Genomic DNA, 27,806 nt, shown 5'->3' with positions numbered 1-27,806 from the left:
TGGGTGTTTTGTAGCAGTACTTCCGGGATATGGATGGTTCGGGCAGACTGACCTCTGCCCGATTTGACGACCAACGTGAGACGTGAAGCCCCAAGGAGAGTATCGCTGCTTTCCATTGTCGCCATTCTAATGATTCTCCACATCCTAGGTCGTTGTCCCTTGAGAGTGAGGTCCGTAAGCCCTGTGAGGGGTGTAAACCCAAATATGAACCTTCTGGCACGTGCAGTGAACTCTCCAGTCTACATCAAAATACGATATGCACCCAAGAAAAAAAGTGAAGGATTGAATACCCAAATGTTGTAGTCTATAGAGGTAAAAACACACTCAATCCCGACGTGCCACCATAACCTAACCCACCCGACTCGGCCTAGGTCGTGACGGAAAGTATGTAGCAAAATCGATTAATTCGTTCCACATGGTCTCATCCATCGCGTCATCAGCGAAGGTCCCTCATGGCAATGAGCAAGTGCAATAACGAAGAAATCTCCATTGTCACCTTCCAGGTCTTCGGGTAAACGCCATCGCAAAGCACTTGAAAAGCAAAAATAAAAGTCATCATGTCAAAGAAAAGCAATCCCCGGTAAAGGGTTACCGGCCGAAACCACCACATGGTATCATAAGCGAATTTTATCATGCTCCAGCTCCCCCAAACCTAGATCTCCCCGTTTACTGCGAAGCGCACTGCACTCTCTCGGCGCCCGGAGGAACATCCTCGTCATCCTCATCCATCGCGTGAGCGGCGTTCTGGGCCCGTTGTTGCGAGCCCTCGCTGCCATCAACGTCTTCCAGCTCAAAGTCCTCCACCATGGCATCGGCGGGGGCCTTAGTCTGCTCCAAACGAGGAGGCAGGACCTGTTCCAGCAGGTTGAGGTTCTGAAGCTGATCCTTCTGGGGGAACTTGACGTCGAACTGGACATAGAGGTTGCCATAGTCGTGGTGGCGGAACGAAGGCATACCCTGTCCCTTGATCACCTTGATGGCGCCTAATATAATCTATTAGCATTTTCCGACGATTTGTCATGGTTAGAGGATAACGTACCAGGAGTGATGACCTCGCCAGGGGCGATGTTCACGGTGATCCACCGGTCATCCAGGTGCTCGACGCTGAAGCTACCGCCGCCAAGGGCCGTGAGAAGATCGACGTCGACATGGTAGAACAGGTCATCGCCCTTGCGCTGGAATCGAGGGTGAGGCTTCTGCTCAATCTCAAACACCACATCTCCAGGCAAACCACCAGGCATCTGGTCACCCTCGCCGCGGAAGTCGATCTTGTGGCCGTTCCTGACACCCTTATCGACGTGGACGTGGAGGACCTTGCGCTCCACAACGGTCTTCTTGCCGTTGCAGCGCTTGCAGCGGTCCTTGTCGCGGACAATCTCACCCTCACCGTTGCAGTCGGGGCACACGGTCTGGAAGCGCTGGATCATGGGGCCCATCTGGCGCATCATGGTCTTCATACCGGAGCCACTGCAACCGGTACACGACTTGACGGCGCCTTCCTTGCCACCACGGCCATCACAGCCGGGGCAGATGACCGACTTCTGCAGAGCCAGCTTCGAGACCTTGCCACGGTAGATATCCTCCAGGTTGACCTTGTGAACGTGGTGGATCGTCCGCGCCTTCTTGGGGCCCTGTTCGCGCGCACCGCCGCCGCCGAACATGCCTCCGAAGGCGCCACCGCCGCCGCCGAAGAACTGGGCGAACAGGTCCTCCGCACCCATACCACCACCCATGCCACCACCTTCGAGGCCCTCTTCACCGTATTGGTCGTAAATAGAACGCTTCTCGGGATCCGAAAGGATCTCATAGGCGTGGGACATCTCCTTGAATTTCTCGGCCGCATCGTCGTTGTTCTTGTTCTTGTCTGGAAGCAAGGAAATTCGTTAGTATAAAGTCCGACCGCAAACTCGCCCGTGATAACAGATATCTTATATTCAGGTGAAAATGCTTCATGATGTAGGAGTGAAAAACGTACCGGGATGATACTTGAGAGCACCCTTCTTGTAGGCGGTCTTGAGCTGGGCCTCAGTGGCATCGGGGGAAACCTGGTTGCCTCACCGTCAATTTCGGATTCGAAGAACACACCGCGCTCCCACGTCGGAACTTACCCCGAGGGCGTCGTAAAACTTTTGATCCTTGACCATTGTGACGAGATATTAAATGAACAAAGAGAGCAAGCGATAGGTAAAAAGGTGAAAGAATCGATTGGGTTTCCTTTTTCTTGAAACCGGAAGAAACTTTTCAAAAGCACTCAACCCGAGGTGAATTCTCAACCGGAAAGGAGACGGTTGATAAGATTCTTAAAACCAACAGGGGTTTGAATCGAATGAACGAAAGAGATTGAGAGGGGAGAGAGGGGGGGATCCTCAGGATGTGGAGGGTCAAGGCGGGGACAGTTGATGAGAAAGGAAGAAGGAAGTGAACGCCTTGGACGAAGATTATTATTATTATCGGAAGAGGGAGCGGCGACAAGGCGGCGGGCTGAGGCAAACCTTAGGCAAAAATTGGTAATTAATTCGAGCGTATCGAGGGGATTCTGTATGCAATACGGTATTCTGGTTACCACTGTGGCACCCGCATCCAAAGCTTTCTAGATCCACGTAGTCAAGACCGGAGAGATATCCAGGAGGCAAAACTCCGACCAAGGTTTCCAGTGAGCACCCCTTGGAAGGGATCGAAGCGGCAAATATATAAGCAGGAGAGATAGAAGACCAGAAACTCTACAAAGAATCTAGATCAGGTTCATCGCTGGATAAAAAGGAATCAGCAAGCTTCTAATGCAGCAAGCCTGACCTTCTCGTTGTTTCGATTGTCACAGGCCAAATCGGTGGCCCGAGCGTCGACTCAGCCTTTTCCATCCAGTTCTCCCCCCTTCCACCGTCTTCTCACGGTTTCCATGTCCGTAATTACACCGTTTTGGGACCACGCCTCCTGCCTTCTACCCAGTACCTACCGTACCACGGTATTATTTTTTCTGCCCTGGTATTATTCCATGAAACCAGAATACCTCGATACCACACAGTTCGAGGGCTCATCACTTGCATCTCGGGCCTTCCAAACATCATTGTTTCGTTGAAGATCGAGAGACAGGTCTAAAACATCCCTTGATAGATCTAACCTTAATGATTTGGCTTTGTTTCTGCTTCTGGAATTTTTCTAGTGGCACAGTAAGTCTATTTTGCCTCAGGCACCAGTACCACAGTTGCAGCAGCCATGGCGCGCTCTTATCGATAAGGATAAAGATAAGCGATAAGCAGCAGAGTGAGGGGAACCATTCTCTAGGCAGGGCAAGTCCAGCTTGATTCTAACTCCCCTTCCAATGACGTCGATAATCCCCCTCTCTGCCTCAAAGGAATATATACTCCCCTTTAATAGAGGGCACGAGTCTCGATTCTACCTACAGCGCCGAAGAGACGATCTCGGAGACGACCAAGACGCAATTGTGGCTCCGCAACAGCCCCATTTGCCTCCGCGATAAGTTATAACCCATGCGTCTTGGTCTGCTGATCTAGCGCACTTTTCTCTTCTTGTTCTTGATTATCGTTCGCGTCATAAGCCCGCGTTTCCCGAACTTCTGACAAAAGCATCTCTCTGAAAAGGCATACCGGTTGTGCCAATACTTGTCGATGATGTTGTCGGTCAGGGGATCAGCATCCAGCTTCGGAAACCTCCTGTTCTGTAGTAAGTTTACGACCTTGAGTCATACTCCTTAGAATCCTTGGTAAGGCAGTGATCACCATGAACTTGAGCGCCTTAGGTCATGAGGTAGTATTAGAAACCTGTTGTGGTTTTTGCTTCGAATTTTTAGCATTGGGTGTTGTACGGCCAGAACAATATGATGAAGTTAAAAAGGCTTCTCAAGCAAGCAAAGACGGCGCTGATCGACCAGCTGGCACATTCTGGAACAGATATAGTTGCGTGGGACGAAGCATGGCCATTTGATGACTGATCTAATGAGATTCCTTGTTTCCAACCCACCTTTGTCAGGTCATATCTGGTCTAGCGCTTGTCCTAGGCTTTACATGAATTTCATAGCTCTGATTGCACCAAGAAGATCAGCATCCACCAAAGCAATGTCTCCTGCAGAGAACTGTAAAAGGAAACTGCGGATTGCCAGAGGCTTACACACCGGGAGAGCTGTCCATTCTTTTTCAATACCAAAACATCTAGATCGATATAAAGCCTCCCCGTCTATCAGGAGATCTTGAGCAAGAAGTAGCATATCAAAACTGGTAGTCTGCCGAGACTCCATGACTTTGAATCAAGGTTTGTTATTGCTGTAAGTGAATCTTCGATACAATGCTGAGTGACGGTTTTAGATATAAATACTGGGCTTCAGCCTGCTCCGCAGGAGTAAGTATATCAAAAACTCCCAGGAATACTGGTTGATCAAGACCTGTCAACAGAGAGCCATCATAATCAAGAAAGTATGACTATCATGCATGATCAAAAGTTGATAACACTTTACTTCACTGCTAATCTATTATACCCAATATCTCCGCTGGCCTTACGGGGTTAATAAAGATGTTTACCATGGTTTAAAACTGCTACACCCTTGACCAAATGCTTTACCTTATACAAGAAAAAGTAGTAGTTCCCACACAAGTTTCTGAGAATTAGAGTTATAAGGGAGATAGTTAAGATTTAAGAAATCATAAATCAGATTATATCTGACGCTATAATACTCTTAGATAATATGTGCACTTATTCAGCCATGCTAGGATTCTTGGTTATATACAGCTATTACAGCCTACAATCTCCGCAGGTCAATGATCAGTTTATATACATATACCAATGTATTTCCCCACACAAACCTGTACATGATTCCTAGCATGTCACCTAGTTATATAAACTCTTTGGGACAGTGTCCTAAGACCCCGCATAACACACAAGCTATTTTTGATCTATATAAACAGTTAATCTTATAATTTGATCACTTTCCTTCAAGATTACTCTAGAATAAAGTTTTAGCGGTCAGCTATTACAACATACCGGACAAACCAGAGTTTCTAGACACACACAAACCAAAAACACCTAGACTCTCTTCCTCGCCATTCTAGTCTCCCCAGCATCTATTGTACATAATCCCCGATAAGAACCGCTATATCTAGCCCAGATACCCCAACCAGTCCTTATCAAGCATGACAGCCTTCCCCACCTAGCCCCCGAAACCGGCAATCCTTCACCCTCGCCCAGGAAATGTCCCCTCATTACCACCATGATCTATTTGATAGCCTTCCAATCTACCATCAGACAATTAGTATTAATTATCTGTAATCTAAAAATTTAACTAATCACTATGATAGCTACTGCGGGCATCTATCTGCCGGATAAGACATTCCCCGTCGAGACAACTACATACTAGTTATAGATTGGTATATATATATATTAAAAATGAACACCCCCACTCCGCACTTTTCCTCTCTCCTACCTCCAATAACTCAGTTGACTTGAGCCTCTATTTTTATACCCCAAACAAACCAAACCACCCACACACCCACCATAATGGAACAAGACCCCGGGTTCATCGCCGCCGTGGAAGAAGCCAAGCAGGGCTACGCCGAGGGCGGAGTCCCCATCGGAGCTTGTCTCGTCTCCAAAGAAGGGAAGATCCTGGGCCGGGGCCATAATCTGCGCGCGCAGAAGGGTAGCGCGACGTTGCACGTGGGTTGATTTTTTTTCTTCTTCCTTTTTTGCTACCGGTTGTTCTGTTTATTTCCTCATTCCTAATGCTTATCTCCTCCCCCTACATGACTTCCACATATCCATGTGCGAAAGGAGGGATAATAGCTGACAATGTGTTGTGATTCATATAACAGGCGGAGATCTCCGCACTCGAAAACTCAGGTCGTCTGCCTGCGTCGGCCTACGAGGGCGCAACCATGTACACGACGCTGTCGCCCTGCGACATGTGCACCGGTGCCTGTATCCTCTATAAGATCAAGCGCGTTGTCATTGGGGAGAATATGAACTTTGTGGGTGGTGAGGAGTATCTGTTGAACCGGGGGGCGGAGGTGGTGGTGTTGGAGAATGCGGAGTGTAAGGGGCTTATGGCTAAGTTTATTGAGGAGAAGCCGGAGCTTTGGTGAGTGTTCTCTTGCTTCCTTGATTTTTAATTCCTTGTGTGGGGTTGGATTATATGGGGCTCTATTTTTGTAGCCTCTGTGGTTGCACCTGGCTTTACATACAGATTTTTTGGGACGTTGTTGCTGACCACTGTTTGAATTAGGAATGAGGATATCGGGGTCTAGATTCAAGCATATATCTCATGAACAAAGTTGGTGGTTGCCGTTTGGCTAGACGTAGGGGGTGGGATTGCCCGACATGTACATAGTCAGAGTATACCCTCGGATTGAAATCAATCGAAGAGTAAATATAAACCACTCGTGCAACCGTCTCACGAAGCCGTCAGTCGGTGGATCTCCTCGAAGAAGAACTTGAGGTCATCCGGCTTGACGAAGGGGGTCACGCCTACTCTAATTAGCATCATACAAATACAAGAAGGGAATCGTTGAGTGAATTACCATGGCCAAGGTTGGCAATCCATCCCTGCTTGCCCTTCTCGAACCCCTTCACCATAATCTCGACGTTCTCCGTGATCGCCTCTCGCCCACCATAGAGCGCGCCGGGATCCATATTACCCTGGATGGTGACGCGACCATTCGCGATCCGCCGAGCCTCGGCCGGATCATGCAGCCAGTCCAGACCGACAACGTTGTAGCCCGACTCGCAAAGATCCTCCAGGCCGTACCACGCGCCCTTAGCAAAGACCGTCATCGGCACCGGCTCCAGCCCCATCTCCTTCAACCGCTTGGGCAGATTGGCAGAGATATGGCGCAGATACGGGAGCGAGAACTTCTTAAAGCAAGAAGGCGACAGCTCGCCAGCCCACGAGTCGAACACCTGCACCAGCTGCGCGCCCGCCGCAACCTGGAGCGCCAGGTACTCGACGCAGATCTCGGCGATCTTCTGCAGCAGCGCCTGCGACTCCTTGCCGTACTTGTACACCCAAGTCTTGGACTGCACGAACATCTTGCTGCCGCCGCCCTCAACCATGTAGCACAGCAGGGTCCACGGGGCCCCGCAGAAGCCAATCAGCGGCACGCGACCCTTGAGCTTGTGCCGGGTCAACGTGATGGCCTTGTAAACGTAGTCCAGCTCCGACTTGACGTCGACCTGCTTCTGCATCACCTTCTCGTACTGTCCGTCGTCGGGCGACTGCAGCGGCTCCGGGAAGTGCGGGCCCTTCTTGTCGACCATCTCGACCTGCATTCCCATCGCTTGCGGGATGACCAGGATGTCGGAGAAGATGATGGCCGCGTCGATGAGACCCTCGTAGCGGTCGATGGGCTGCAGGGTCAGCGTCGACGCCACCTCAGGCGAGCGACAGCATTGGAAAAAATCCCGGCCCGCTTTCGCTTCGTGGTACTCGGGGAGGTAGCGGCCGGCTGTGAATTTCAAAATAGTTGTCAGCATCTACAAGCAGCGCCTAGAACGCCGCAGGAGAATGTGACGGCGCCGGAGCACGACGGGTAGTATCATACCTTGCCGCATAACCCATATCGGAGGACGGTCCACCTTCTCGCCTGGAGTTCCTGGTCAGCTGGAATCATCACGACCGGGAATATCGGAGTCGTAAATACCCCTCGCGGCTCTCAACAAGCGGTCGTTCTTCAATGGCTCGAATTGTTCCTGCATTTTGAGTGTGGGATGATGATGAGTTGCAGGGTGGGCGGACTTTGCGAACATACGAGCGAAGGAGGGGTGGTACCGCTATAGTTACGTAACTTTGCGGTTGGCTGTTACTCGGCGCCTCGGCACGCATCTCGGCCTGCCTTATGCATGCACAAGTCAATGTCTATATTTTCGGTACGTACAAACTCATGGGTACAATTTACTGGTAGCATTGAAAAGTGATAGTAGTTATAATAATGAACAGAAATTCTTTTTGTATATACAATTGCTTTCATGTCTATAGTAGTAGTGTCAATTATATGCTCCCATCCTAGTCGTCCTCGCCCATTCTCATCTTCCGGAGATTCTTCAAGCCATACAAGGCTTCGCTGAAATTACTCCTTTGCTTCGACTCAGCATCGGTTGGCGCCTGCGACGTGCCTTCGGAGTTGATAGTGGCCACCAGCGGTTCCGTGACCGGCTCCCATACTAATCCTTGAGTGTCCGGCTTGACACGGAAAGACTCCAGCAAAACCGGCTGGCTCGTAGGCGCAGTCCTCCATTCCTGGATCGATCCTGCATTGTGTACATCGTCGACTGCAACGACAATCGTACCGGACTTTTCGATGGGAGTCACATCGATGACATTTCCTGACACCGAGATCGAACCCTGTTCTTTCAGAGTGCCATCGGCTTCTTGCGAGAAGCACAGCAGGCTTGGGGACCTTTCGTGGAAGTTAGTCATCATGAAACAGATCGGCGATCTTGCGAAGCACTCACCCATCAATTCCGACGAGGATCACCTTCGATGTCTCCAAAGGGGATGTCTGGAGCGCAGTCGCCCAGATATTGCGAACGACGATCTCCGAGTTATCTGCCACCAGAGGGACCTTCTGGAGCACACGGCCTTCGCTCCAGTTCCACACAAGCAGGTAATTGTCACCGCCACCGGTAACGAGGTACTGTGGTGCCCACGCGGGAATGCACAGTTTCGTAATAAACGACGTATGACCCAAGCAATAGTTCTCGATGATATGTGCCTGAGGCGGTCCGCGAGAAACGCGCACATGCTCGTCGCGGTCTGCAGTCAAGATATAAGACCGTTTGCTGTCCGGAAAAGAGACGTAGGCCAGGTCCGTAAGCAGCGACACATGACCAAGAAGCAACTGGTGCTCGAAGCCCAAGGAAGACTTCTCTTCCGAATTCCCCCACTTCCCCTGTTTATACAGCATCATCTGTTGCTCCAGCGAAGCCAGGTTGCGCTTCGAGTGCACCGTAAGATTCGAGGCTGCGGGCTGGACGGTCTTCGCCTGGCGGGGCTCCTTCGGGGCAACGTAGGGTTTCTCGCTCGGGATGAGAGGTAGGGAGTACACATCTCCGAATTTATCTGCGCACAAGATCGTGCTCTCATCGCCAGTCACAGCAAGGGCACATGGTCGTTTCGGCATACCCCTGCGCTGGGTGAGTTTATGTCGCTTTTCCCAGAAAGCTCGGATGATAGATGACTCACCTGTCGCTCAGTTGCTCGAGAGAACCATCCTCTGCGATCTGGAAAACCCGGATGCATTTGTCTTCCGCGGTCAGCGCGACCACATACTTTCCCGTGGGGGAGATCGTCAGGATCGGGATATGGGTCCAATCGGGGAGGGAGTTAGGCTTCTTGCCGCCAGCGGAGTTGGAAGTGTCGGTTTTCCGCTTTTTGCCTGGGGGCTCTTGATCTTTTGATTCCTGTTCCGCTTCATTTTCCTTCACGGTCTCGGCGTTGTTCGCATCCTGCGGCCAAACCGCCAGCCGGCGTCCAGAATCAGCCGCATAGGAATAAAGCTTGCGCCCAGCCGATGCAATCAGGAGGTCCTGGGAGGCACCACCCTGTCGCTGTTCGACGAATCGAACACAATGGAACGGTAGCTGGAGCTGGGGGTCAACGTCCATACTGAAGCGAGAGTCAATGGCCGACAGATACCGCGATAAAGAATAAAATCCGCAAAACGAGGAAAATCGCATGCGGGGCACTATTCCCGATCGTCCTCACCGCCCGGCGGCTGGAGCGAAGGCGGTGACGGGCAGACCGCCACGTGACCGGTCGGTTAGGCGAGAAGCCACAAGAACAAAATCCCACATGTGCGGCCCGCGATTCTGTTCTCTTCAACTTCACGATCTTCAGATCACCACTTCACACCACACAAATTTTTCTTGCCCTTAAACAACCTCTCTTCATTAACTTAAGAAGAAATGGGGGGCAAGACCGGAACCAAGGCCGCTTACTTCGATAAGCTGAAGAGCCTTCTCGATGAGTACAAGACCGTGTTCATTGTCGGTGTCGACAATGTCAGCTCTCAGCAGATGCACGAGATTCGTCTGAGTCTCCGTGGCGAGGCTGTCGTCCTCATGGGCAAGAACACCATGGTATGTTGTTCTTGAGTCCCGGATCGTCCTGTGGCCCGCAATTGACTGTTCCCTAGGTCCGTCGTGCCATCAAGGGTTTCGTCACCGACAACCCCGAGTACGAGCGCCTGCTGCCCTTCGTTAAGGGTGAGTTTAGAGATCGAGACCAATTGAGTGATCACAGTATGGCTGATAGAGAATAGGCAACGTTGGTTTCATCTTCACCAACGGTGACCTGAAGGGCATCAAGGAGAAGGTCCTGGCCAACCGTGTCGCTGCTCCCGCTCGTGCCGGTGCCATCGCCCCCGGCGATGTCTGGATTCCTGCCGGTAACACCGGTATGGAGCCGGGTAAGACCTCTTTCTTCCAGGCTCTCGGTGTCCCCACCAAGATTGCTCGTGGTACCATCGAAATCACCACCGACCTGAGACTCGTTGAGGCCAACACCAAGGTCGGCCCCTCCGAGGCCACCCTGCTGAACATGCTGAACATCTCGCCCTTCACCTACGGTATGACCGTCCAGCAGGTGTATGACGATGGCCAGTGCTTCAGCGCCGACGTTCTGGACATCGAGGAGTCTCAGCTCCTCGACGCCCTGACCGCCGCTATCCAGAAGATCGCTACCATCTCTCTGGCCACCGGCTTCCCCACCCTCCCCGCTGTCGTGCACTCGCTCGTCAACGGCTACAAGAAGGTGCTCGCCGTCGCCGTCGAGACCGAGATCAGCTGGCCCGAGATCGAGGCCCTCAAGGACCGCATCGCCAACCCCGATGCCTACGCCTCTGCTGCCCCCGCCGCCGCTGCCGCTACCGGTGGTGGTGAGGCCCCTGCTGCCAAGCAGGAGGAGGAGGCTGAGGAGTCCGATGATGACATGGGCTTCGGTCTCTTCGACTAAGCGTCTCGTGTCCTTGCTACACGGGATGCGATCGCCATGTACTAGATTATTTTATGACCGACCATGCTGGTTGGGATAATGAAAATGATTCCATGGTGACAATACAAGGCAATCGTAAGATATTGGACGTAGAAACACGTTCCATTATCTTACGAATCCCAAAGGTAAGACTATCCATGCCTTTCATTCTCTTACTGTCTTGCTTTCCCTCATACCACCCCCTTGTTCTTGGGACCCACATCACCGGCGGATGATGAAACCATTTTTAACTCGTAGCCACCTGGTGGCGCTGAAGATTAAAAACTATGCAACAACAACACTCTAATTTTTTGCTGACGCCATGCCCTTGAACTTCTACTTGTTTCTCGTTTTACTTGGTCGTGGTATCAGTTTGCTAACTACCACTCAGATTTTTAGGAACCGCCCATCCCAGAACTACCGACTTTAGTAGTCGTGTCAGTCGTAGTCATCACTCTACTGTCGTAGATATGCCTTAGTCTTACCTAGATATGTTAGACTAGAAATAGTCAATATATATCAAGTTTTGCAAAAAATAACACTAAATCAAGAACTCAATTCTGGTATCATGTCAAACATCCCTCTTGTATCTTTTCTCTCCCAAGCTACATGAACGAGGCAAGATGAGACGAGAATAGACCGTATGGCACGGACTCATCCTACGATAGGTCCCCGCTATCCAACAAACCAAATCATATCCCATCATCGCAGAAACAAAAGAAACAGAAACCAAACGGGATTGGAAGTGCAGGCGAAAGTAAAGAGAATAGATAGATAGACAAAAAGAGTAAAATGAAGATAAGTATCTGTACAGCAGCCCAATAAAAAAACATGCATCGTTCCCCCCCAAAAAAGGCCAACAAATGTTTGTATATCTATTCTATATACCAGGATATAAAACCAAAGATGAAAGGAATTATCAACAGGAATAAACAACCACATCACTCATCCCCACCTCGTCCGAACCTCCCGCCAAAGCCACCTAGATCCCTCCGGAAAAATTTCCCAATATTCTTCAGGTTGTCGTTCAAGGGTCCGGAAGATCCCCCACCGTCAGCGGAGGAGCCCTGCGCCTGGCCGGCCGGAGCAGGGGTCGACGACGACGAAGGCGGACCGGAGGCAGCGGAGGCAGAGGAGATGGGGTTCCCGCGGGCGTCGCCCAGGGGCGTTCCAAAGCGGTCGACGCCGTCCTTTGCAGCGGAGATGATGGCCGAGCCGAGGGTGGAGGGGTCGAAGCGGGTGGGGAGGTTGGACGCGCCGATGGAAGCGGCGGCTGCTGTGCTGAGGCTTAGGCCGCCCTGGGAGGTGGAGGAGGTAGCGGAGGATGAGCCGGCCGAGGAGGTCTGCAGGATGGAGAGGATGGGGTTGTTGGAGGTGAGGTTGGGGGCGTGGCGGTCGGAGGCCTTGTGGATCTGGAAGAGCTCGACGAGGTGGTTTTGCTCCTGGCGGCTGCGGATGCCCTTGATGTCGAGGATCTTGCGGAAGTTGGCGTTGCTGCGGTCGGCGATGTGGATTAGGTAGGCTTGCACGAGGGCCTCGGGAGGTGAGGGCTGCACTTGGAGGGTTTTGAGGAGCGTCTCGATCTTGGCGAAGGTGGTGTTTACGCGTTTGACGTAGCCGGTTGGGGCGGGGGTTGGGAGGAGGGATGAGAGGCCGGTTTTGAGGGTGTATGTGTCGAGTAACATCTGGGGGTTTTTGAGTTAGTTGGGCCTTTTCGGACGGGGCTGCTCTTTGATGATGGGGATTTACCTGTTCGGCACCAGTCTCGGAGATGGGCTTGCATTGGAAGATATTCGTGATAAACAGATTAGAGATCAGCTCAACAAGGTGATCCGCAAATGCCCTAGCGTACTGCTGCTTGTGCAGCAGCTGCAGGATCTCCGCTGATCTCTCCTTGGTCTTGGACATAACCTCATCAACGTAAGAGCTATGGTCGCTGACAGACTCCAGTCGGTTCCACGGGGTATTCCGCATTTCCCTCCATCCAGGTTCCATGTCGATCTCGACTTTGCGCACAAGGCAGCGGACGGCGGCGGAAGCAATTCCCATGAACGAGTCTGCCTGGCTTTGCAGATCGACCGCGTGGTTCAGGCGCTTGTCAAGCCTGCCCTTGATCTTCTCCTCCAGCTGGTTGCAAGTCGTGTAGCAGTAGTCTGCCGTGTTGAGTACGAGAATCAGGTCCTCCAGGGATGGCCCGCCTGGGGAGGTGGCGCTTGGGGGTCGATCGCTGATGTAGTAAAGGAGGACTTGCTGGGCGTACTGGTCCAAGTATTTCGCAAAGACCTTGGCTAGATCGGCAAGACTGCCACCGGTAGATAGTTTGGCACACTGCTGCAAAGAATGCCGGTAAAAGGTGAACAGCTCGGTAGACGACGATATAACGATGTGCGAATTGAACTCCTCGTCCGGTGGCTTGATCGGCTGCAGACGATACTTGGGTACCAGCGCAGCGAGCTGCTTGTCCTGGGCATCGACCCAGACGCTCAGATACGGTTCGAAGGCTTCCGAAATGACTTGGGTGAAGACCGGAGTCTCGGTCGAGGTAAAGGTATCGGTCGAGGGGCGGGGCGAGCTGATGAAGCGCAGTTCCAGCGAGTGCTCAAAGTCGAGGGTCTCCTGCAAACTCGACAGTAGTAGGTTGACGTCGATCGTCTGACCGTTGCGCACGGAGCGGGAAAGGATGCCCCGGAAATCGTCTCGGGTGCCTTCACAGAAAATGTTGGAGAGAATCTCGTTGACCTTCCACGACGCCGGGAAGATAGCCGCGTACTCCTCGTCGTAGATCTTCAGGATGCGCTTGAACCACGAGAACCTCCGCGATATATTATCCAGAGAGCCAGCCTCCTCGTTGTTCCGAAACACCTGTCGGTACTCGCGCAGCTGGAAATTGCAATACCAGGTCACCAGCCGGTTCCTGGCGTGGTCTCCAAGCGCATCCATCACCAGGCAGCCCTCCGAGAGCACGGTCTGCTTCTGTCCCACCTCGCCCTTGGCAAACGCGAGCTCAAAGTCCTCACACACCTGCTCCAGCAGCTCCCGCTGGATATCCGCCACGTTCCGGCTGAGCAGGGCGATCTGGTCGATCGAGCGATAGGACTTGAAGTGGGCCATCAGCTGGATGACCGCCTGCAGCAGTTGGGCGCAGTCGCGGTACTGCCTTGTCTTGCTGAGGCCACGCAGCTGGTCGTACGCCGTCGTCAGCATCTGCAACCGCTTGAGGGCGGTCATCGACAGCGTGAGATTCTTCTTGGCGTTGTCCAGCTGCTTGATGTCGGCCGTCATCTCCGTGATCGCCAACTCCGTCTTGGATGCGCGGTCGCGCACGTCGTCGATCTTCTTGAACAGCTCGCTCAGGTCCGCCTTGGCGGCCTGGATTCGCTCGACGCTTTCCGCATTGGATGTGACCTGATCCTCCACCAGCGCGCCGATGTCGTTGTCGAGTTCATCTTCGTAACGTCGGAGGGATTGGGCAACAGGGGAAGCGGAGGACAGCGTGCTCGGGTGGGAGAAGATGGCGTTCAGGTGATCAATCGGATCGTAATCAGCTGGCGTAGACTTTGAGTTAGCCAAAGCGAGAGGATTGTGTCGGGACCAGGTCACCCTCACCTGCGTCTAAAGCATCGAGGGTCGTCGTCGGTTCGTCGGCGGAGGACATGGGGTCGGGGGTGGGTGTGGGGGAGGACATTCCATTTAGATTATCAACAGCATAAACGCAAGTCGCATGCTGTGCTTCCAGAAGAATAAGGGGCAGTGATTTGCCAGACCGTCAAATAAAGGGCCCCTCAAAGAACAGGTGAGTGGGAAATAGGAGGGGAAGATAGAGAAATGGGGTATAAGAGGGAAGATCGGGGAGATTAAGACGGAGGACACGCGCACAGCTGCCCCGGAACTTTTAGAGCGCTTGGCGTTACTGGTACCTACACCTTTCTCCAACTACCATGGAACGGAGACTGCAGTATTCTACTCCATTTACCAGAAAATTAAACCACTGACAGACTCCGTTGCGATTTTTCTCGCACTATCTATATGGACATAATCTTCGTGGTTCTAAAAAGACATACAAGAGAAAAAGGAGAAAAGTAGAAAAGAGGGAAAAAAGCAAGCCACCCTCAACCGTTCGCCAGAGCCATGCAGATCACACAAATCGAGTATTATAAAAATAAAAAGAAAACATCGTGGACTTCCTTCCAATACTGCCGTCCTTTGTCTCTCTTTTTCCTTTGCTTTCCCTCCCTGACAAAGTTCGTTTAAGAATAAAGAGGAATGTCTAGTCCAAGTGACAAGTGAAGTGGTTCCGAAGAAAGCAACTCCGATTGACGACGGCTATGTTACTCTAGACAGTTCCAGGAAGAAATGCGTCCGGGGGTAATTGTCCCTGTGCCTAAAAAAATCAATTAGTATCAACATCACTAGCCAGCAGAATCGAGTATTAACATACCTTGAGTTGTTCAAAGTTATTCAAAGCAGCTTCAATGTTCCAGCCGTTGCCCGAGAGAGCCATCTCCGAGTATTGCAGTGTCATCTTCGTTTGCGCACTGATCTGCACCACGAGCTGCTCCTGTTGGACTTGCGTATCGGGTTTCCCGGGGGCTGGCATGCCATAGCCATCAGGAGCCCCGGGTGGCGCCGGGGCTCCGGGAAGCCCGGGAGCTGCGGGAATTGCTGGAACGGCTGGGACTGCTGGCACAGCGGCGGGGGGAGCGACCGTGGGCGGCGCCACGGGGCTCTCCAAGCTCCAGGCCTCGTGGCCTCCATATGCCCGCAGACAGAGGATGTCGTTGACCACCCGGATTCCTCCCATACCTCCGCCAGGTCCGAGAATGAAAGTCCGGTCAAAACTCCGGGTGTCCACCTTGCCCGTATTGACCTCTTCGAATTTTCCGTGGACCATGATGAGAAGACCGCCGACACCCGATGCGCTTTGGCCGGAGGGGTCAGGAAGCCCCGGGATGGGGAAACACTCGATCAACCATTCTTGAGGGCTCGTGGCGATATCGGGGTGCTTGGTTTGGGGGAGAGTCTTCCACAGCTCGCTGATGCTCTTCACCCCAGTGTAGGTCCGGGACATCCGCGCAGGGAGGTGGGAAATTTTGGACAGATTCCGGCTCTTCTTGATATACGCGTCCCAGCCCGCCATCTCGGTGTGTTGCGCTCGTGGGGCCGAAGTGTTCACATTCAGCGAGAACGTCGACCGGTCGTCATAGGCCGCGTTAAGGATGCTGTCCCGGTCGCCGTCGTAGCTAGCGAAAAAGGCGCGGATGAAATTTTCGCCAATCTGGGAGTCGTCCAAGAAATGCGGCGGCTGGACCGGAATCGGGGTCTTCTTCTGTGCCGCAATCTCCTCGGCGGTGCGCACCTCCACGTTGTTCAGCACCCGCAGTTTGGGGTACCATTTCAGCAATGTGTCTTTGAAGGTGGGATCTGCGCTGAAAGGCGAGCCCGTCAGGTCAAGGAACTCCAGGTTGCGGAACTTCCACCGCCATCCGATCAGGGCCTGCGCGTCCTTGAAGTTGTTGTTGGAGAGATCCAGGTTCTTGAGGTCCGGAAACGACTGCGCCAGGGTGGTGATGACGGAGATGTTGGCCAGCTGGTTATCGGCCAGGCTAACGCTCTCCACCGCCTCCCGCCGCACGGCGGCATTGTTGAAGTTCAACTCCCAGACCTTCATCAACGCGGGGAAGAATTTCGACTCGGTGGACGTGCTATCGAAGATGCCCATGGCCTGCAGGTCCGGGTCCACGCCCAGCTTGGAGAGATCGAGGAGTTTCGTCGGCTGATAGTACCGTTTCGACAGGATGGCCGTCATCTTCGTTTTGGTATCGGCCGTGGAGGGCGAGCTGGAGCCGCCGTTCTGGGAAATGGCAGAGAGCAGGGGTTGGTCGAGCGCATCGCTCATGGATGGATCGTATTTCTCGACCGTGATGGGGGCTCCTGCGAACCCGTAACCGTTCAGTCTTAGCATCCTTTCCATCAACTCCGGTCGGATGGACACGATCAGAGCATCCCCTTGAACCCGCGACTAGGTAACGTTAGTAAGGCGTAGGAGAGAGAGCCGTGGAAGCGCAATCATCTGCAAGAAACAAGCGCCAACTGAAAATGAGAACGCGATAAGCTCGTGCCGGTCGTCATTCTGGAAGATTCAACGAGAGCACACTGGAGAGGACGACGCTGCGAGTTCATGTCGGAGACCGCTGGTTTGTAATGTTGCACATACCTTTGTGATTTTTGCGCGGGGGCCAGATTTCGGGTCGTTGTAGAGTTTTTTCTCGAGGAAGGCCAGGAGGCTTTCGTGGCCACCGTCGCGATTCGAGGCCGCCTTGCTCTGTTTCCAGCCTCGGACGATCGCCTGTTCGAGGGCGGGGCCGCGCCGACCCTGTCGGATATTTGCCTGGGTGTCCGAGTTGCTGGTGATGGCTTTTTGAATGGCGTCGAGCGCTCGCGTCTGTGTCCGTGGTCCGGAGTCCGGTTTCGACTTCCTACCGCGGTTCTTGGAAATGCCGGCGGCGTCCATGGCCAGATCTCCATCTCGGTCCGTCCGGGTTGCCGTGGCCCGCTGCTTGCGAATGCCACCACCACCACCACCACCACCACCACCACCACCACCCCGGCGTCCGCCCTTCCCGCTTTTCATATTGATCGTAGAAGGCCGATTTCGTAGAGATATAGCGATGGTCGAAGGACAACGCTGGTAGAGGTAGCGTAGGAATGATCTTCAGCAACGGCCGTGAATCTTCAAAGAGGGTCGTTTCTTTCAATATGGTCGCAAACAAAGCGCCGCGCGCCTCGGTTGCTCAACTTCAACTTTGTCGCATACAATGAAAGACGGTTGGGAGAACCAGGTCGGTCGACAATGAGAGGTCAGAAACGTAGAGTGAGTCAGGGGAGGCACGCAGGACAAAGGTATGAATCAGAGAGAGAAGAACGGAAGCATCAAATCCGCCCGCAGAAAAAGTGACGTGAACCAAATCTGGATCCGCAAGGCAGACGGTCACGTGGAGCAGGCATCCACCAGTCTCACGTGACATCATCTGCCAGGCACCAAGTGGGGCTCAACGGCAGCCAATCAGAGCGTGCTGTCTGTCCTTTGGCACAAGGATCATAACTGTCATAACTCGATCATAACTCTAGTATCATTACCGTAATCCAAATACCGATGCACATGAACCGGTGCAGCCAGATTACCAGATTACGGCGGAAGTATGTTTGGATGCTGAGCGAACTGCGGCTAATTAGGGACGGCGATGGACGGAGTATAGGACAACTTGCTCCAATTCTCGGCCCCAAAGGTGTTGAATTAGGTCAGTTCACAGCCCCCTTCCCAATCCCTATCTCTCTTGGGCGGCTTTTGTCAACTGGACACTTGTTCAGCCTGTGATTCTCCTTTGACGTATTGTTGTCCTTTCTCTCTCTTGAAAACGCTAAAGAGTCCCGCATCAACTCCGCACGGTGTCGGATTGACGCAATCGTGGCCCGGGACCCTCACCCAGTTACCATCTCTGTACTGATTCCAATCTTGACCTGATAGTTTCGTTTTCTGCGACAATAACAAGGTACTCTCCGGGTTAATCCCTCCCACGCATCACTCGCAGGCCGCAATCCTCCGACACGATGGTGATCAAATCGCGATTCACGAGGCTAGACGCCTTCGCAAAGACCGTCGAAGATGCCCGCGTCCGCACGACCTCGGGTGGTATCATCACTATCGTCTCGCTGCTAGTGGTGATGTGGCTCGTCTGGGGCGAATGGGTGGACTACCGACGGGTGGTGGTTCTACCAGAACTGGTGGTTGATAAGTCGCGAGGTACGTTGGGGAGAAGTGATAGCGCGCGGGGGATGAAATGAGGCTGACAATGGTCGTTGGAACAGGCGAGAAAATGGAAATCCACCTGAACATGACATTCCCCAGACTGCCCTGCGAGCTTCTGACTCTCGACGTGATGGACGTCTCCGGAGAGCAGCAAGTGGGTGTTGCGCACGGAGTCAAGAAAGTGCGCCTTGGACCTGCGTCCGAGGGCGGCAAAGTATTGGATGTCCAAGCTCTGGAACTGTGCGTTCCAAACCCCCCCCCCTCCTCCCTGCACAGGCCTCGATTGATTGATAAAACTAACTCAAAATATAAGCCACTCCGAGCAAGAAAAAGCCAAACACCTCGACCCCGACTACTGCGGCGAATGCGGCGGCGTCCCCATGCCCGACGGCCAAAAACGCTGCTGCAACACCTGCGAAGAGGTCCGCGCCGCCTACGCCGAACACCAATGGGCCTTCGGCAAAGGCGAGCACATCGAGCAATGCGAGCGCGAAGGGTACGCGCAGCGCATCGACGCCCAACGGCGCGAAGGCTGCCGCCTCGAAGGCGTCCTGCGCGTCAACAAAGTCATCGGCAACTTCCACATCGCGCCCGGCCGCAGCTTCACAAACGGCAACATCCACGTGCATGATCTCGAGAACTACTTCGAAGGCGACCTCCCGGCCTCCGAACAACACACCATGACCCACGAAATCCACCAGCTGCGCTTCGGGCCCCAGCTCCCCGACGAGCTCTCCTCCCGCTGGCAGTGGACAGACCACCACCACACGAACCCGCTCGACGACACCAAGCAGGAGACTTCCGAGCCGGCCTTCAACTACATGTACTTCGTGAAGGTCGTGTCCACCTCTTACCTCCCGCTCGGATGGGACCCGCTCTTCTCCTCCGCCATCCACAACGACTTCGACCGCTCCCCGCTCGGTGCCCACGGCTTCGGCTACGGCGCGGCCGGCAGCATCGAAACGCACCAGTACTCCGTGACGTCGCATAAGCGCTCGCTGATGGGCGGCAACGCCGCCGACGAGGGCCACAAGGAGCGTCTCCACGCTGCGTCTGGCATCCCCGGTATCTTCGTCAACTACGATATCTCGCCCATGAAGGTTATCAACCGCGAGGCGCGCCCGAAGAGCTTCACGGGCTTCTTGACGGGCGTGTGTGCTATTATCGGTGGTACGCTGACTGTTGCTGCTGCTGTTGACAGGGGTCTTTATGAGGGTGTTGCTAGAGTCAAGAAGCTTCATAACAATTAGTCCCCCCCAAAGAAAAAAATATAGAAACAAAAGCATTCACCGTTAAGAGGTGGGAAAGAGAGGGATATGTCTACCTAAGGTACAGAGTGAACGGATGGACAAGGGGACTAACAGCGATTGACTGCGATTGACACGGGAGAGAGTTATGGCGTTTTGTTTCGGATTTAAGCCCTTTCTTCTTTCTTATCTATTTATTCTCTTTTTCAGATATACTATATTCTTCTATTCTCATTCATTGCATTGCGCGGGCTTTCCCATCTATCCTCTCAATGCACCTTGTATTTACTACCTACATGGTAGGTACCTAGTGCGGTTTACGCATGTCGAATGAGTGTCAAGATCAGGTCGACCCGACTCGACTTTTCCTCACCACTGACAATTCAACCTCTACTAGCAACCTCTACTAGCAACCTCGACTGTTCTATCTATCCTGTGTGCCCCTACTGCTACAATGTGATTCAGCAAGTAATCACCAAACCAAAACAAGTAAATAAATAAAGTAAGTAGATAGAGAAAGTAAGTGAATAAATAAATAAGTATCGAGTCCTATATGTACAACGTATGGAGCTCAAATAGAGATCGATTTCATTCAAAAACAAAGACAATCTGTTCCCGCGGCCGTTTTTCGCTGGATATCCAACCATGAAAGAGCTTTGCAAAAGCAAAACACAAAAGTAGAGGAATTATGAAATAAAAAGCGCAATGAAACCCAGAAGACAGACGCCGGAACCTGTTCTTTGTTCGCAACTCCTGTTTTGATGTGCGATGTGCGATGAGCGATGCAAGGAAAGTTGATGAAGAGATGCCGTTAATGACTGACGATTTTCGAGAATGCGAGTGTTGACCTCGATCTCCTTCCGTAGGGTAAGGTAAAGAAGATGATGGAAACCTGCAATCTGGATGCATGGAGATAACAGAAGGAAAGAGATAATAAAGAAAGGGAATAACAGGGAAAGAAAAGTATGCAAGGAATGGAGATAGGCAATTTGTGATTACCGCAATATGATGCTGACCAAAGGAAGGAAGGTATTAGGAGATCAAACATAGATTTTAAAAAAAGGAAAAAAAAGTAGTGAAAAGGAAAGAGAAATGGGGAAAGATCAGTAATGCATAGCATTCGCATTACCATACTGGCTCGGATGTTGACTGAAATACTGGCTCTGAGCATACGAAGCCCCCTGCGGCGACGGGGACGACGCAAAAGGCCCATACCACGACTGACGCCGCGGCTCATCCGGCCGGTACGGCTGATTGAGAGCGTCCCAAGTGTGGCTGGCGGTGGGCATATTGTAAACACTATGACGGCCGTTGGTGGTCGCGTACTTGGGGGGCACCGGTGGAGCCTGTTGATGCGGCTGCGGCTGCGGCTGTGACTGCTGTTGCTGCCAATGTTGCTGGCGCTGGGCAATGGCGTGCTGCACCATTTGATTGGACATGCCATCCATCATGCTCTTGCGCTCGCGCTCGCGTGCGTCAATGGCTCCGACGAGACCCATGGGGTTCACCTGCGTTGGGGGCTTCTTGTTCTCGCTGGAGAGGTTGAAGAAGGATGAGCCTGTCATGCGCGCGACGTGCTCCTGTTCGCGCGCGGACAGGTGTGACGAGATGTCATTGTAGTTCATCATGCTGCTGGCGCCGCGCGAATGGGGACGGGGCGGAGCCGTCCAGTCGCCTGAGACTGGCCGCGCGGGGGGCGGGGTCGGCGTGGTGGAGGGAGCCCGATGGTGGACGTGGACGGGCGGGCTGGGGGCCGCTCGCTGTTGCACGAACTGTTCCGGCGTGAGACCGCCGGGGGTGACCGGACGGCCAGCAGCCATGCCAGGCTGCCACATCATGCTCCGTCGGTACTCATCCTGGCTCGGCGATCGGGAGTGCTCCCGGTCCATCGGCTGGGTGGGATTATAGTAGCGTTGCCGCTCGGTGACATCCGAGTCCGTCCGGTGGTGCTGGGTGTTCTTCTTCAGCGTGTCCGACGTCGTCGGGCGGCCAGTGGTCGGCAGATACGTCAGGGTGGGTCCAAAGTCGACGGACGGGATATTGGGGTTGGGTTGAGTGGGTGTATCCAAAGTATAGCGAGCGTCGCCGATGACCAGGTCGTTCTGCGGCACGGCGCCGACGGTTTTCTTGACTCCCATCCGCGGTCGGGGGACGGACCGCACCGAGTGCTTGCTGTAAACGGACCCGTGGGTGCTGGCGTAATCGGGCGACACCGTGGACGCCCCGTCATCGTAGACACTTTCCTCATCCTGGGTCTCTTTCTGCGGCGACGGGAGGGACGGATGCGAGCCCACCCAGTTCAAGACTTCTTCGTCGACGGTATGGCGCAGGTCGTCGTAACTGGGCTCCCCCACGGGGCTGGGAGTCGAAAGATCTCGGCTGTCGTGGGAAGGCAGTGGCTTTCGCTTCACTGACTTGCTCATGTCTAGATGGAGACTCTGTCGCGGGGGTGGCTTTGCCAGGGGGGCGCCGAACATCCCCCGCGGCTGATTTTCCGCGTCGGCCGCCGGCAGTGGCGAGACCGCGGGCGGGGGTCCATAATCCGACACCGCGAGCGCCAGCGGGGATTCCTCGGGGACCGTCGAGTGGGGATTGCGCGCAGCCATCCGGTTCTGGTCTTGCTCGTCCGCCTCCTTCAGGTCACGCTGGTGGGGCGGAGCGGCGGCGGCCCCGGCGAAGGTTGAATTTCCGGACGCGGCGACGAGCTGGGCCAGCGTCGCGTTCGACATTCGATTGTTGGCCCGGCGCAGATCGGACGATGGGCGAGGACGGGACGAGGGCACCTCGCCCGGTCCATGGGTGAACGCAGGCGGCAGGGACACGGGCGCCGGGGGAGACGGCGAGCGGTAGTGCTGTCCAATGTCCTCGGCTTCCCGATCGGGCTGGGGCTTCCATTCCCCGTCAGAACTGCTGCGGTCACTCTGGCCGTTCGTCGTCGGGCGCGGCTCGCCGCCGGACGACGCCAGATCGTGCGCGGATGATGCCGGGGAGGCGCTCTCCGCGATCGAATCCTGCGGCAGCTTCCGGGCGCCGGGAAATCCGGCGGTGTCGGACGCGACTCGCGTGTGGTACGCCGAGGAGAACGACTGGTCGCGGGGCACCTCCTGGATGACGGCATCGCTGGACTGATTGAAAGGCTGCTCCTGCAGGTAGGGGCGTCGCTGCGGACCGCCTGGCACCTGGCTATATCGGTTGGGAAGGCTGGCCCGGAACTGTGGTTTACTGCTAGAGGCGCTGCTCGCACCGCTGCCCCCTACGTTGGCCATCCGGTGCGCGGTGGCCTCCTTCAGCTGTTTCCGCCATTCGGCCTCGCTCCAGTTCTGGCTGCCGGGTGTCTGCATCAGGTGACAGACGTCGAGGACGTCCAGGTACCCGTGGCGCTTCTCGTTCGGGAAGGCGAACATGATGCTCTTGATGTGGTTCGTCGCCGCGATAAGGCGGGTGGGGCGGCCGTAGAGGTTGAAGGTGTCAAATGTCGGCATCAGGAATTTGAGCATGATCTCGAACCCGGACACGGCCGGGTGCGTTTCCGGCATAACAAAGACGAAGCCCTCCGAGGTGGACTCGGGCTCCGAGTGGATGGTGATGCGGCCCTCGATCTTGACCATGGTGGACTGGTCGATCAAGGCGCGCGACTGGGGGTAGATCGCATATGCGCAGTAGGCGTCTTTGATGGTGGCGATGGGTTTCACTTTCTTGGTCTTCTTGGTCTCGTAGAACTTGACATCCCCCGTGACCAAGCGCGGAGCGCGGTCGTACGCGGACTTTTTAATGGACTTCTGTGCCTTTTGGAATTCCTTCTCATCCGGAGGGCTGACGACAAACCAGCAGCGCCGCCACGGGGTCCCCGCGCCAAATCGCACGCGCGCCCAATCCGCGTACTTGAACCGATGGCGTTCGAGGAGGGAGCGGATGCCGTTAAGTTGCTTCCCCTTGCCAGCGATGATCGAGCCAGTGTAGGCTTCCTGCAACGACGTGTGCTCGTACACGGCCAGGCGGATGGCAGCCGTCCACTGGGTCAGCGAATGGAAGGAATTGAAATGGAAGAGGTAGCGATTCTGGCCGGCCGAGCAGAGGCTCAGAACATTCTTCAGCGTTTGCGCCCCTTCATTGCGCGTGGGGAGGGTCTCAATCATCTTGATGGACCCATCGGTCAGGTTGATAAAGGTGGGGGGGACTTCCTCCCCCTCGCCCGCAGCGTCCAGCGCCGCGGCATCCCACAAGGAGAGGGCGGTCCCGATGAGTTGCGCATAGCATTCGACCCACTGGCGATCGGCACAGGGACGGCCTTGGGTGTCGAGATCGTTCAGTTTCAGGAAGTAGCCTTCGTGGTAGAGTTTATTAGAGTGGCTGTTGAGGTAGGTGAAGATGGGCTGCAGCTCCGGCGGCGTATCCTGGGCGAACTCCATCAAGGGTGGGGTGTGCGAAAAGATCGTGGACGCCGGGCGCGAAATCCGCCGCTCCCCGATGGAGGGACCGGACGGGGAGGCATCGAGGGGGGAGGGCGTCTCAGGCGTCGGCGTTTCGGACCTGGGGGGGGATTTATTTAATGTGGCCGAAGCCGAGACGGTGCGGTGATGCTGTTCGGGGTTCTCTTTGCGAGAGCCACCGAAGGCCGAGATGAACGACAACACTGTCAGGTAAGGGATGTCAATGGGGGGGATCCCGATATAGAACAGTTTCTCCTTGATCTGGAGAGTCGATTTTTACTTACCACGCGAACGACCCATGACTGCGTTTGTTCTCTCTCGAAAGTCCAGCTTTCTCTTTGAACCAGATGACAATGGTGCTGCCTAACGAAGGACAGACCGAGCAGCGGGATGACAATCAACAGACCTCGCCGACTCGCGGGGTGGTCTGTAGATAAAACGAGAGGACTGGGAGAGCGGAAGTATGAATTGAATCCGGGCTCCTCCGCACGGAACAAAGCCAGTGGTATCAGTGTTGTAAAAGGCTATTGCATGAGAGTCCGGCGGGATCAGATGACAGGCCAGTGTCCCCCGAGGATGAAACACGGCGGAATGCAGCGGATAGCGTCTGTCCCCGGCAAGGACGTGTGAACGCGGACTGGTTGGAGGAGGCGCCTGACTGTGTATGCCGGTCAGTCGGACAATCCAATGTCTCAAATGATCGCCCTTCCGGTGAGGAGTAAACGGGGGGGGGGGGGAATTGGTGTAACGAAATGAGGGGAATGGTTCTCTAGTCAATGGGAGGGGGAAGGAAAGGACGAAATTCTAGATCGAGGAAAAAGATTGAGAGAAAGAAGGCGCAGTAGGAAGGAGAAGAAGAAGGGAAGAAGCGAAAAGAGGCGAGAAGAGAAAGGAGAATTGATGATGGAGCCAGGTACGTACCCTAGAAGAAGTTGATTGAAGACGTGGGTCTGGGAGATGAGTCTGTAACACCGTTACCCAAACTCCGGTTGACTGGAACCAGTGGTCTGGTTGGGGCGAACAAATGGAAAGAAAAAGGGAAAGAAGAAAATCAACAGAAATCAGGGACGAGAAGAGGAGGAAGTTGAGGAAACACAGAGGACCGTCAGATGGAGGAGATAGAGAGAGATAGAAGGAGGATGATTGTCTCTCTTTGTGACCGACACCGTTGTTGGTCGTACACTGTACAGCATCCCGGATGGAAATACAGAATTACAGTCCAGTACCGAATTTAGGTGACTACCTAAATGTCACTAAACCCAACTCACTGGATCAACGTCATCGCTGGGGTTTAGCTGGCTTGGCTGGTCTTTTTCCTCGAGCTGATCATTCCCTTTCCTCAGATGGATCGGCATGGATCAGAGCATGCATAGGAGTATCCTTTCTTTTTTTCTTTCTTCTGGATTATTTTCTTAATCTTATTTTTTATTCCATTTCTTTGATGGATTTTTCTGTATGTTTTGTATGTTTTCTATGTTGATCAAGGTAAACACTGCTACCTATATCCTAGGCTCTCAGGGTGAGACATCCGAACCATACTATTTTCTTCCCCATCACCAAACCACATTCAACTGGCTTGAGTAACTTTTCCCGACGGTTAAACTAACGGGCCCGTATCAATGTCGTATTCTCACCCGTCTGCAATCTATCCGTGGAGATGCGAAATGATGTCGGACTGTCTCTACTTAAGACCATCCTCTGGATTAATCTAATCATGGTCATTATATTGGAGGAATGTGGGAGAGACACGCCAAATATAGTAACCTCCCTGCAGTGGACGGAATGCGGAAGATGCATGTCTTGAATGACCCTCTTTTTCTGACAGTCGGATTGGTTCTTTTTTGGTGTTTGATTTTATTTAATCGATTTTATTGATTTCAATCTGTTTCATTCGATCTTATAACAGTGACAGACTCCTACTATTATGTCTCTTGAGTAGAGAGTACAGATCTGAATGTCGAGAGTGTCCTAAAATACAAGGCATCAATACAGGTGGCCATTTGCCACAAACCCAAACCATCACGGGCTGCGCCACATCAGTTGGAGTCAATCTATATCATGATTACTATTGAGATCATTCTTAAGGAGCGTTTGTCCAGTTCTCGGTATAATCCTATCCAACCTCTTCTCCCTCACTGCCTAGAGAGCAGGGAGATAAGACAGGGATGAGAACCCTTCCGGAAGTCAGAATGCACGCCTTACCACTGGGACCTCAAAACTGTTCCTGGACACATCCATGGAACCATTGGAATGTCGAATCCAGCCAGGCTGAGAGTTGAACTTGTGGGGCGTTGTCAAATATGCTGATTGCTGAGTGAGACGGACAGACATCTCCATAGTACGGAAGGACGGTAGAAAATAGTATGGAGGAAATTTAATAATAGGAACTCGGTCAGCGCCATCCCCGTCATGCGATCATCCTCTCGATGTGGCTGGTATTCCAATGCACCAGCCCGTGTCAAGGAAACTACCGCTCAAATCAGCCCTCTAGTCCATGGAAGGATCAAACCGATTGCTACTAGTCAGTCGGGATTCCGGACGCGCACTCGGCGGCCGATCCTTACCCCGAGGAGAACTTTTTACCTGCAAAGATGACCTCACCGTGGATTGTTCCATCTGACTACAAGTCTTGGGAGGTGGATGATCTTCCTTTTCTTTCAAGTTTCTTTCAAGTTTCTGGCAACTTTCTTGGTCTTTTTTTTTGTCTCGTCAGGATGTATCCCACCGCCTCTAGTTCCAATTTTAATCAACTTCCAACTTCCAACTTCCCACTTGCCGCGCTTTGCAGGCTGCCGTTGATCGGCTGCATCCTGGGCCCTACTTACGGAGTACATGTCATTAGGCCCTACCTACGGAGTACATGTCATTAGGACACGACCGCCTGCATCACTTGGGAAGATTATCTTTCTTTACCTGGTCTCTACATGCATAGATACTTAGTCTCAACTTAAAACTTATTCATAGAAACTTCATTGCCCAGTCACATTTCTCAAGGAAGGTACTTGGTTCCTAATACCACAACCCACCAACCAATCGCCACTCAACATGTAGCTTATTGACCTCAATCTCATTGTCACCTCGATCTGCCATAACCAACCCTATGGAAATTGGCAAAAGGTAGTCACCTCTCGTGACTCTCCACCACACGAGTCAAACCAAGCTATGTCATCACAGACAATTCAGTGATCACCCCGTCCGATCGTCCCTGCGAACGTAATCAACGTGATCCCTATTCACTAAGAAACGAGACCATCTACATCCATCCCCATCAAGACCCACCGATCCAACTATCTCCGTCCATGATCCGACAGGGTTCTCCCCCCCTAGTATCAATCGCTATTATAGTCTAC

The 27,806-nt window shown here is 53.4% G+C and overlaps 10 protein-coding genes across 10 annotated transcripts; 5 read left to right on the top strand and 5 right to left on the bottom strand.

The window, feature by feature from the left end:
* Positions 1 to 275: 275 nt before the first annotated feature.
* BDW47DRAFT_108970 (type I HSP40 co-chaperone YDJ1) lies at positions 276 to 2,791 on the bottom strand. The gene is made up of 5 exons (XM_024813359.1): positions 2,493 to 2,791; positions 2,109 to 2,426; positions 1,976 to 2,045; positions 1,040 to 1,864; positions 276 to 983 (listed from the first exon to the last, which is right to left on the bottom strand). The coding sequence occupies exons 2-5, from the start codon at positions 2,142 to 2,144 to the stop codon at positions 667 to 669; spliced, it is 1,248 nt and encodes a 415-aa protein (XP_024670229.1). The 5' UTR covers positions 2,145 to 2,426; positions 2,493 to 2,791; the 3' UTR covers positions 276 to 666.
* A 549-nt stretch (positions 2,792 to 3,340) lies between these two features.
* Positions 3,341 to 4,367, top strand: BDW47DRAFT_108968 (uncharacterized protein). Its single transcript, XM_024813358.1, has 3 exons — positions 3,341 to 3,670; positions 3,737 to 4,266; positions 4,320 to 4,367. Exon 2 carries the CDS (start codon positions 3,942 to 3,944, stop codon positions 4,206 to 4,208), a length of 267 nt encoding a protein of 88 aa, XP_024670228.1. The 5' UTR covers positions 3,341 to 3,670; positions 3,737 to 3,941; the 3' UTR covers positions 4,209 to 4,266; positions 4,320 to 4,367.
* Positions 4,368 to 5,426: 1,059 nt separating this feature from the next.
* Positions 5,427 to 6,471, top strand: BDW47DRAFT_52057 (cytosine deaminase). The gene is made up of 3 exons (XM_024819219.1): positions 5,427 to 5,664; positions 5,820 to 6,085; positions 6,230 to 6,471. The coding sequence occupies exons 1-3, from the start codon at positions 5,506 to 5,508 to the stop codon at positions 6,249 to 6,251; spliced, it is 447 nt and encodes a 148-aa protein (XP_024670227.1). The 5' UTR covers positions 5,427 to 5,505; the 3' UTR covers positions 6,252 to 6,471.
* Positions 6,150 to 7,754, bottom strand: BDW47DRAFT_108964 (uroporphyrinogen decarboxylase HEM12). The gene is made up of 4 exons (XM_024813357.1): positions 7,644 to 7,754; positions 7,545 to 7,586; positions 6,525 to 7,448; positions 6,150 to 6,471 (listed from the first exon to the last, which is right to left on the bottom strand). Exons 1-4 carry the CDS (start codon positions 7,747 to 7,749, stop codon positions 6,398 to 6,400), a joined length of 1,146 nt encoding a protein of 381 aa, XP_024670226.1. The 5' UTR covers positions 7,750 to 7,754; the 3' UTR covers positions 6,150 to 6,397.
* Positions 7,755 to 7,963: 209 nt separating this feature from the next.
* Positions 7,964 to 9,624, bottom strand: trm82 (putative tRNA methyltransferase). The gene is made up of 3 exons (XM_024813356.1): positions 9,185 to 9,624; positions 8,455 to 9,126; positions 7,964 to 8,399 (listed from the first exon to the last, which is right to left on the bottom strand). The coding sequence occupies exons 1-3, from the start codon at positions 9,604 to 9,606 to the stop codon at positions 8,006 to 8,008; spliced, it is 1,488 nt and encodes a 495-aa protein (XP_024670225.1). The 5' UTR covers positions 9,607 to 9,624; the 3' UTR covers positions 7,964 to 8,005.
* Positions 9,625 to 9,823: 199 nt separating this feature from the next.
* BDW47DRAFT_108962 (60S ribosomal protein uL10) lies at positions 9,824 to 11,005 on the top strand. Its single transcript, XM_024813355.1, has 3 exons — positions 9,824 to 10,080; positions 10,137 to 10,206; positions 10,263 to 11,005. The coding sequence occupies exons 1-3, from the start codon at positions 9,907 to 9,909 to the stop codon at positions 10,952 to 10,954; spliced, it is 936 nt and encodes a 311-aa protein (XP_024670224.1). The 5' UTR covers positions 9,824 to 9,906; the 3' UTR covers positions 10,955 to 11,005.
* A 908-nt stretch (positions 11,006 to 11,913) lies between these two features.
* On the bottom strand, positions 11,914 to 17,603 carry BDW47DRAFT_118873 (putative GARP complex subunit Vps53; the record flags this gene model as incomplete). Its single annotated transcript, XM_024815266.1, has 5 exons — positions 11,914 to 12,657; positions 12,722 to 14,517; positions 14,579 to 14,696; positions 15,411 to 16,991; positions 17,187 to 17,603. The coding sequence occupies 5 exons, from the start codon at positions 17,601 to 17,603 to the stop codon at positions 11,914 to 11,916; spliced, it is 4,656 nt and encodes a 1,551-aa protein (XP_024670223.1).
* A 671-nt stretch (positions 17,604 to 18,274) lies between these two features.
* Positions 18,275 to 20,313, top strand: BDW47DRAFT_108956 (retrograde cargo receptor ERV46). Its single transcript, XM_024813354.1, has 3 exons — positions 18,275 to 18,773; positions 18,839 to 19,019; positions 19,093 to 20,313. The coding sequence occupies exons 1-3, from the start codon at positions 18,581 to 18,583 to the stop codon at positions 20,027 to 20,029; spliced, it is 1,311 nt and encodes a 436-aa protein (XP_024670222.1). The 5' UTR covers positions 18,275 to 18,580; the 3' UTR covers positions 20,030 to 20,313.
* Positions 20,314 to 21,032: 719 nt separating this feature from the next.
* On the bottom strand, positions 21,033 to 25,205 carry BDW47DRAFT_51993 (PH domain protein). The gene is made up of 2 exons (XM_024819218.1): positions 24,741 to 25,205; positions 21,033 to 24,659 (listed from the first exon to the last, which is right to left on the bottom strand). Exons 1-2 carry the CDS (start codon positions 24,754 to 24,756, stop codon positions 21,130 to 21,132), a joined length of 3,546 nt encoding a protein of 1,181 aa, XP_024670221.1. The 5' UTR covers positions 24,757 to 25,205; the 3' UTR covers positions 21,033 to 21,129.
* Positions 25,206 to 26,428: 1,223 nt separating this feature from the next.
* On the top strand, positions 26,429 to 27,382 carry BDW47DRAFT_108951 (uncharacterized protein). Its single transcript, XM_024813353.1, has one exon. The coding sequence runs from the start codon at positions 27,048 to 27,050 to the stop codon at positions 27,324 to 27,326; it is 279 nt and encodes a 92-aa protein (XP_024670220.1). The 5' UTR covers positions 26,429 to 27,047; the 3' UTR covers positions 27,327 to 27,382.
* Positions 27,383 to 27,806: the final 424 nt, after the last annotated feature.

The sequence above is a fragment of the Aspergillus candidus genome (genome assembly GCF_002847045.1).
Source record: "Aspergillus candidus strain CBS 102.13 unplaced genomic scaffold BDW47scaffold_37, whole genome shotgun sequence".
Lineage (NCBI taxonomy): Eukaryota > Fungi > Ascomycota > Eurotiomycetes > Eurotiales > Aspergillaceae > Aspergillus > Aspergillus candidus.
The sequence above is the reverse complement of the archived record's forward strand: the minus strand, read 5'-3'. Positions and strand labels throughout refer to the sequence as shown.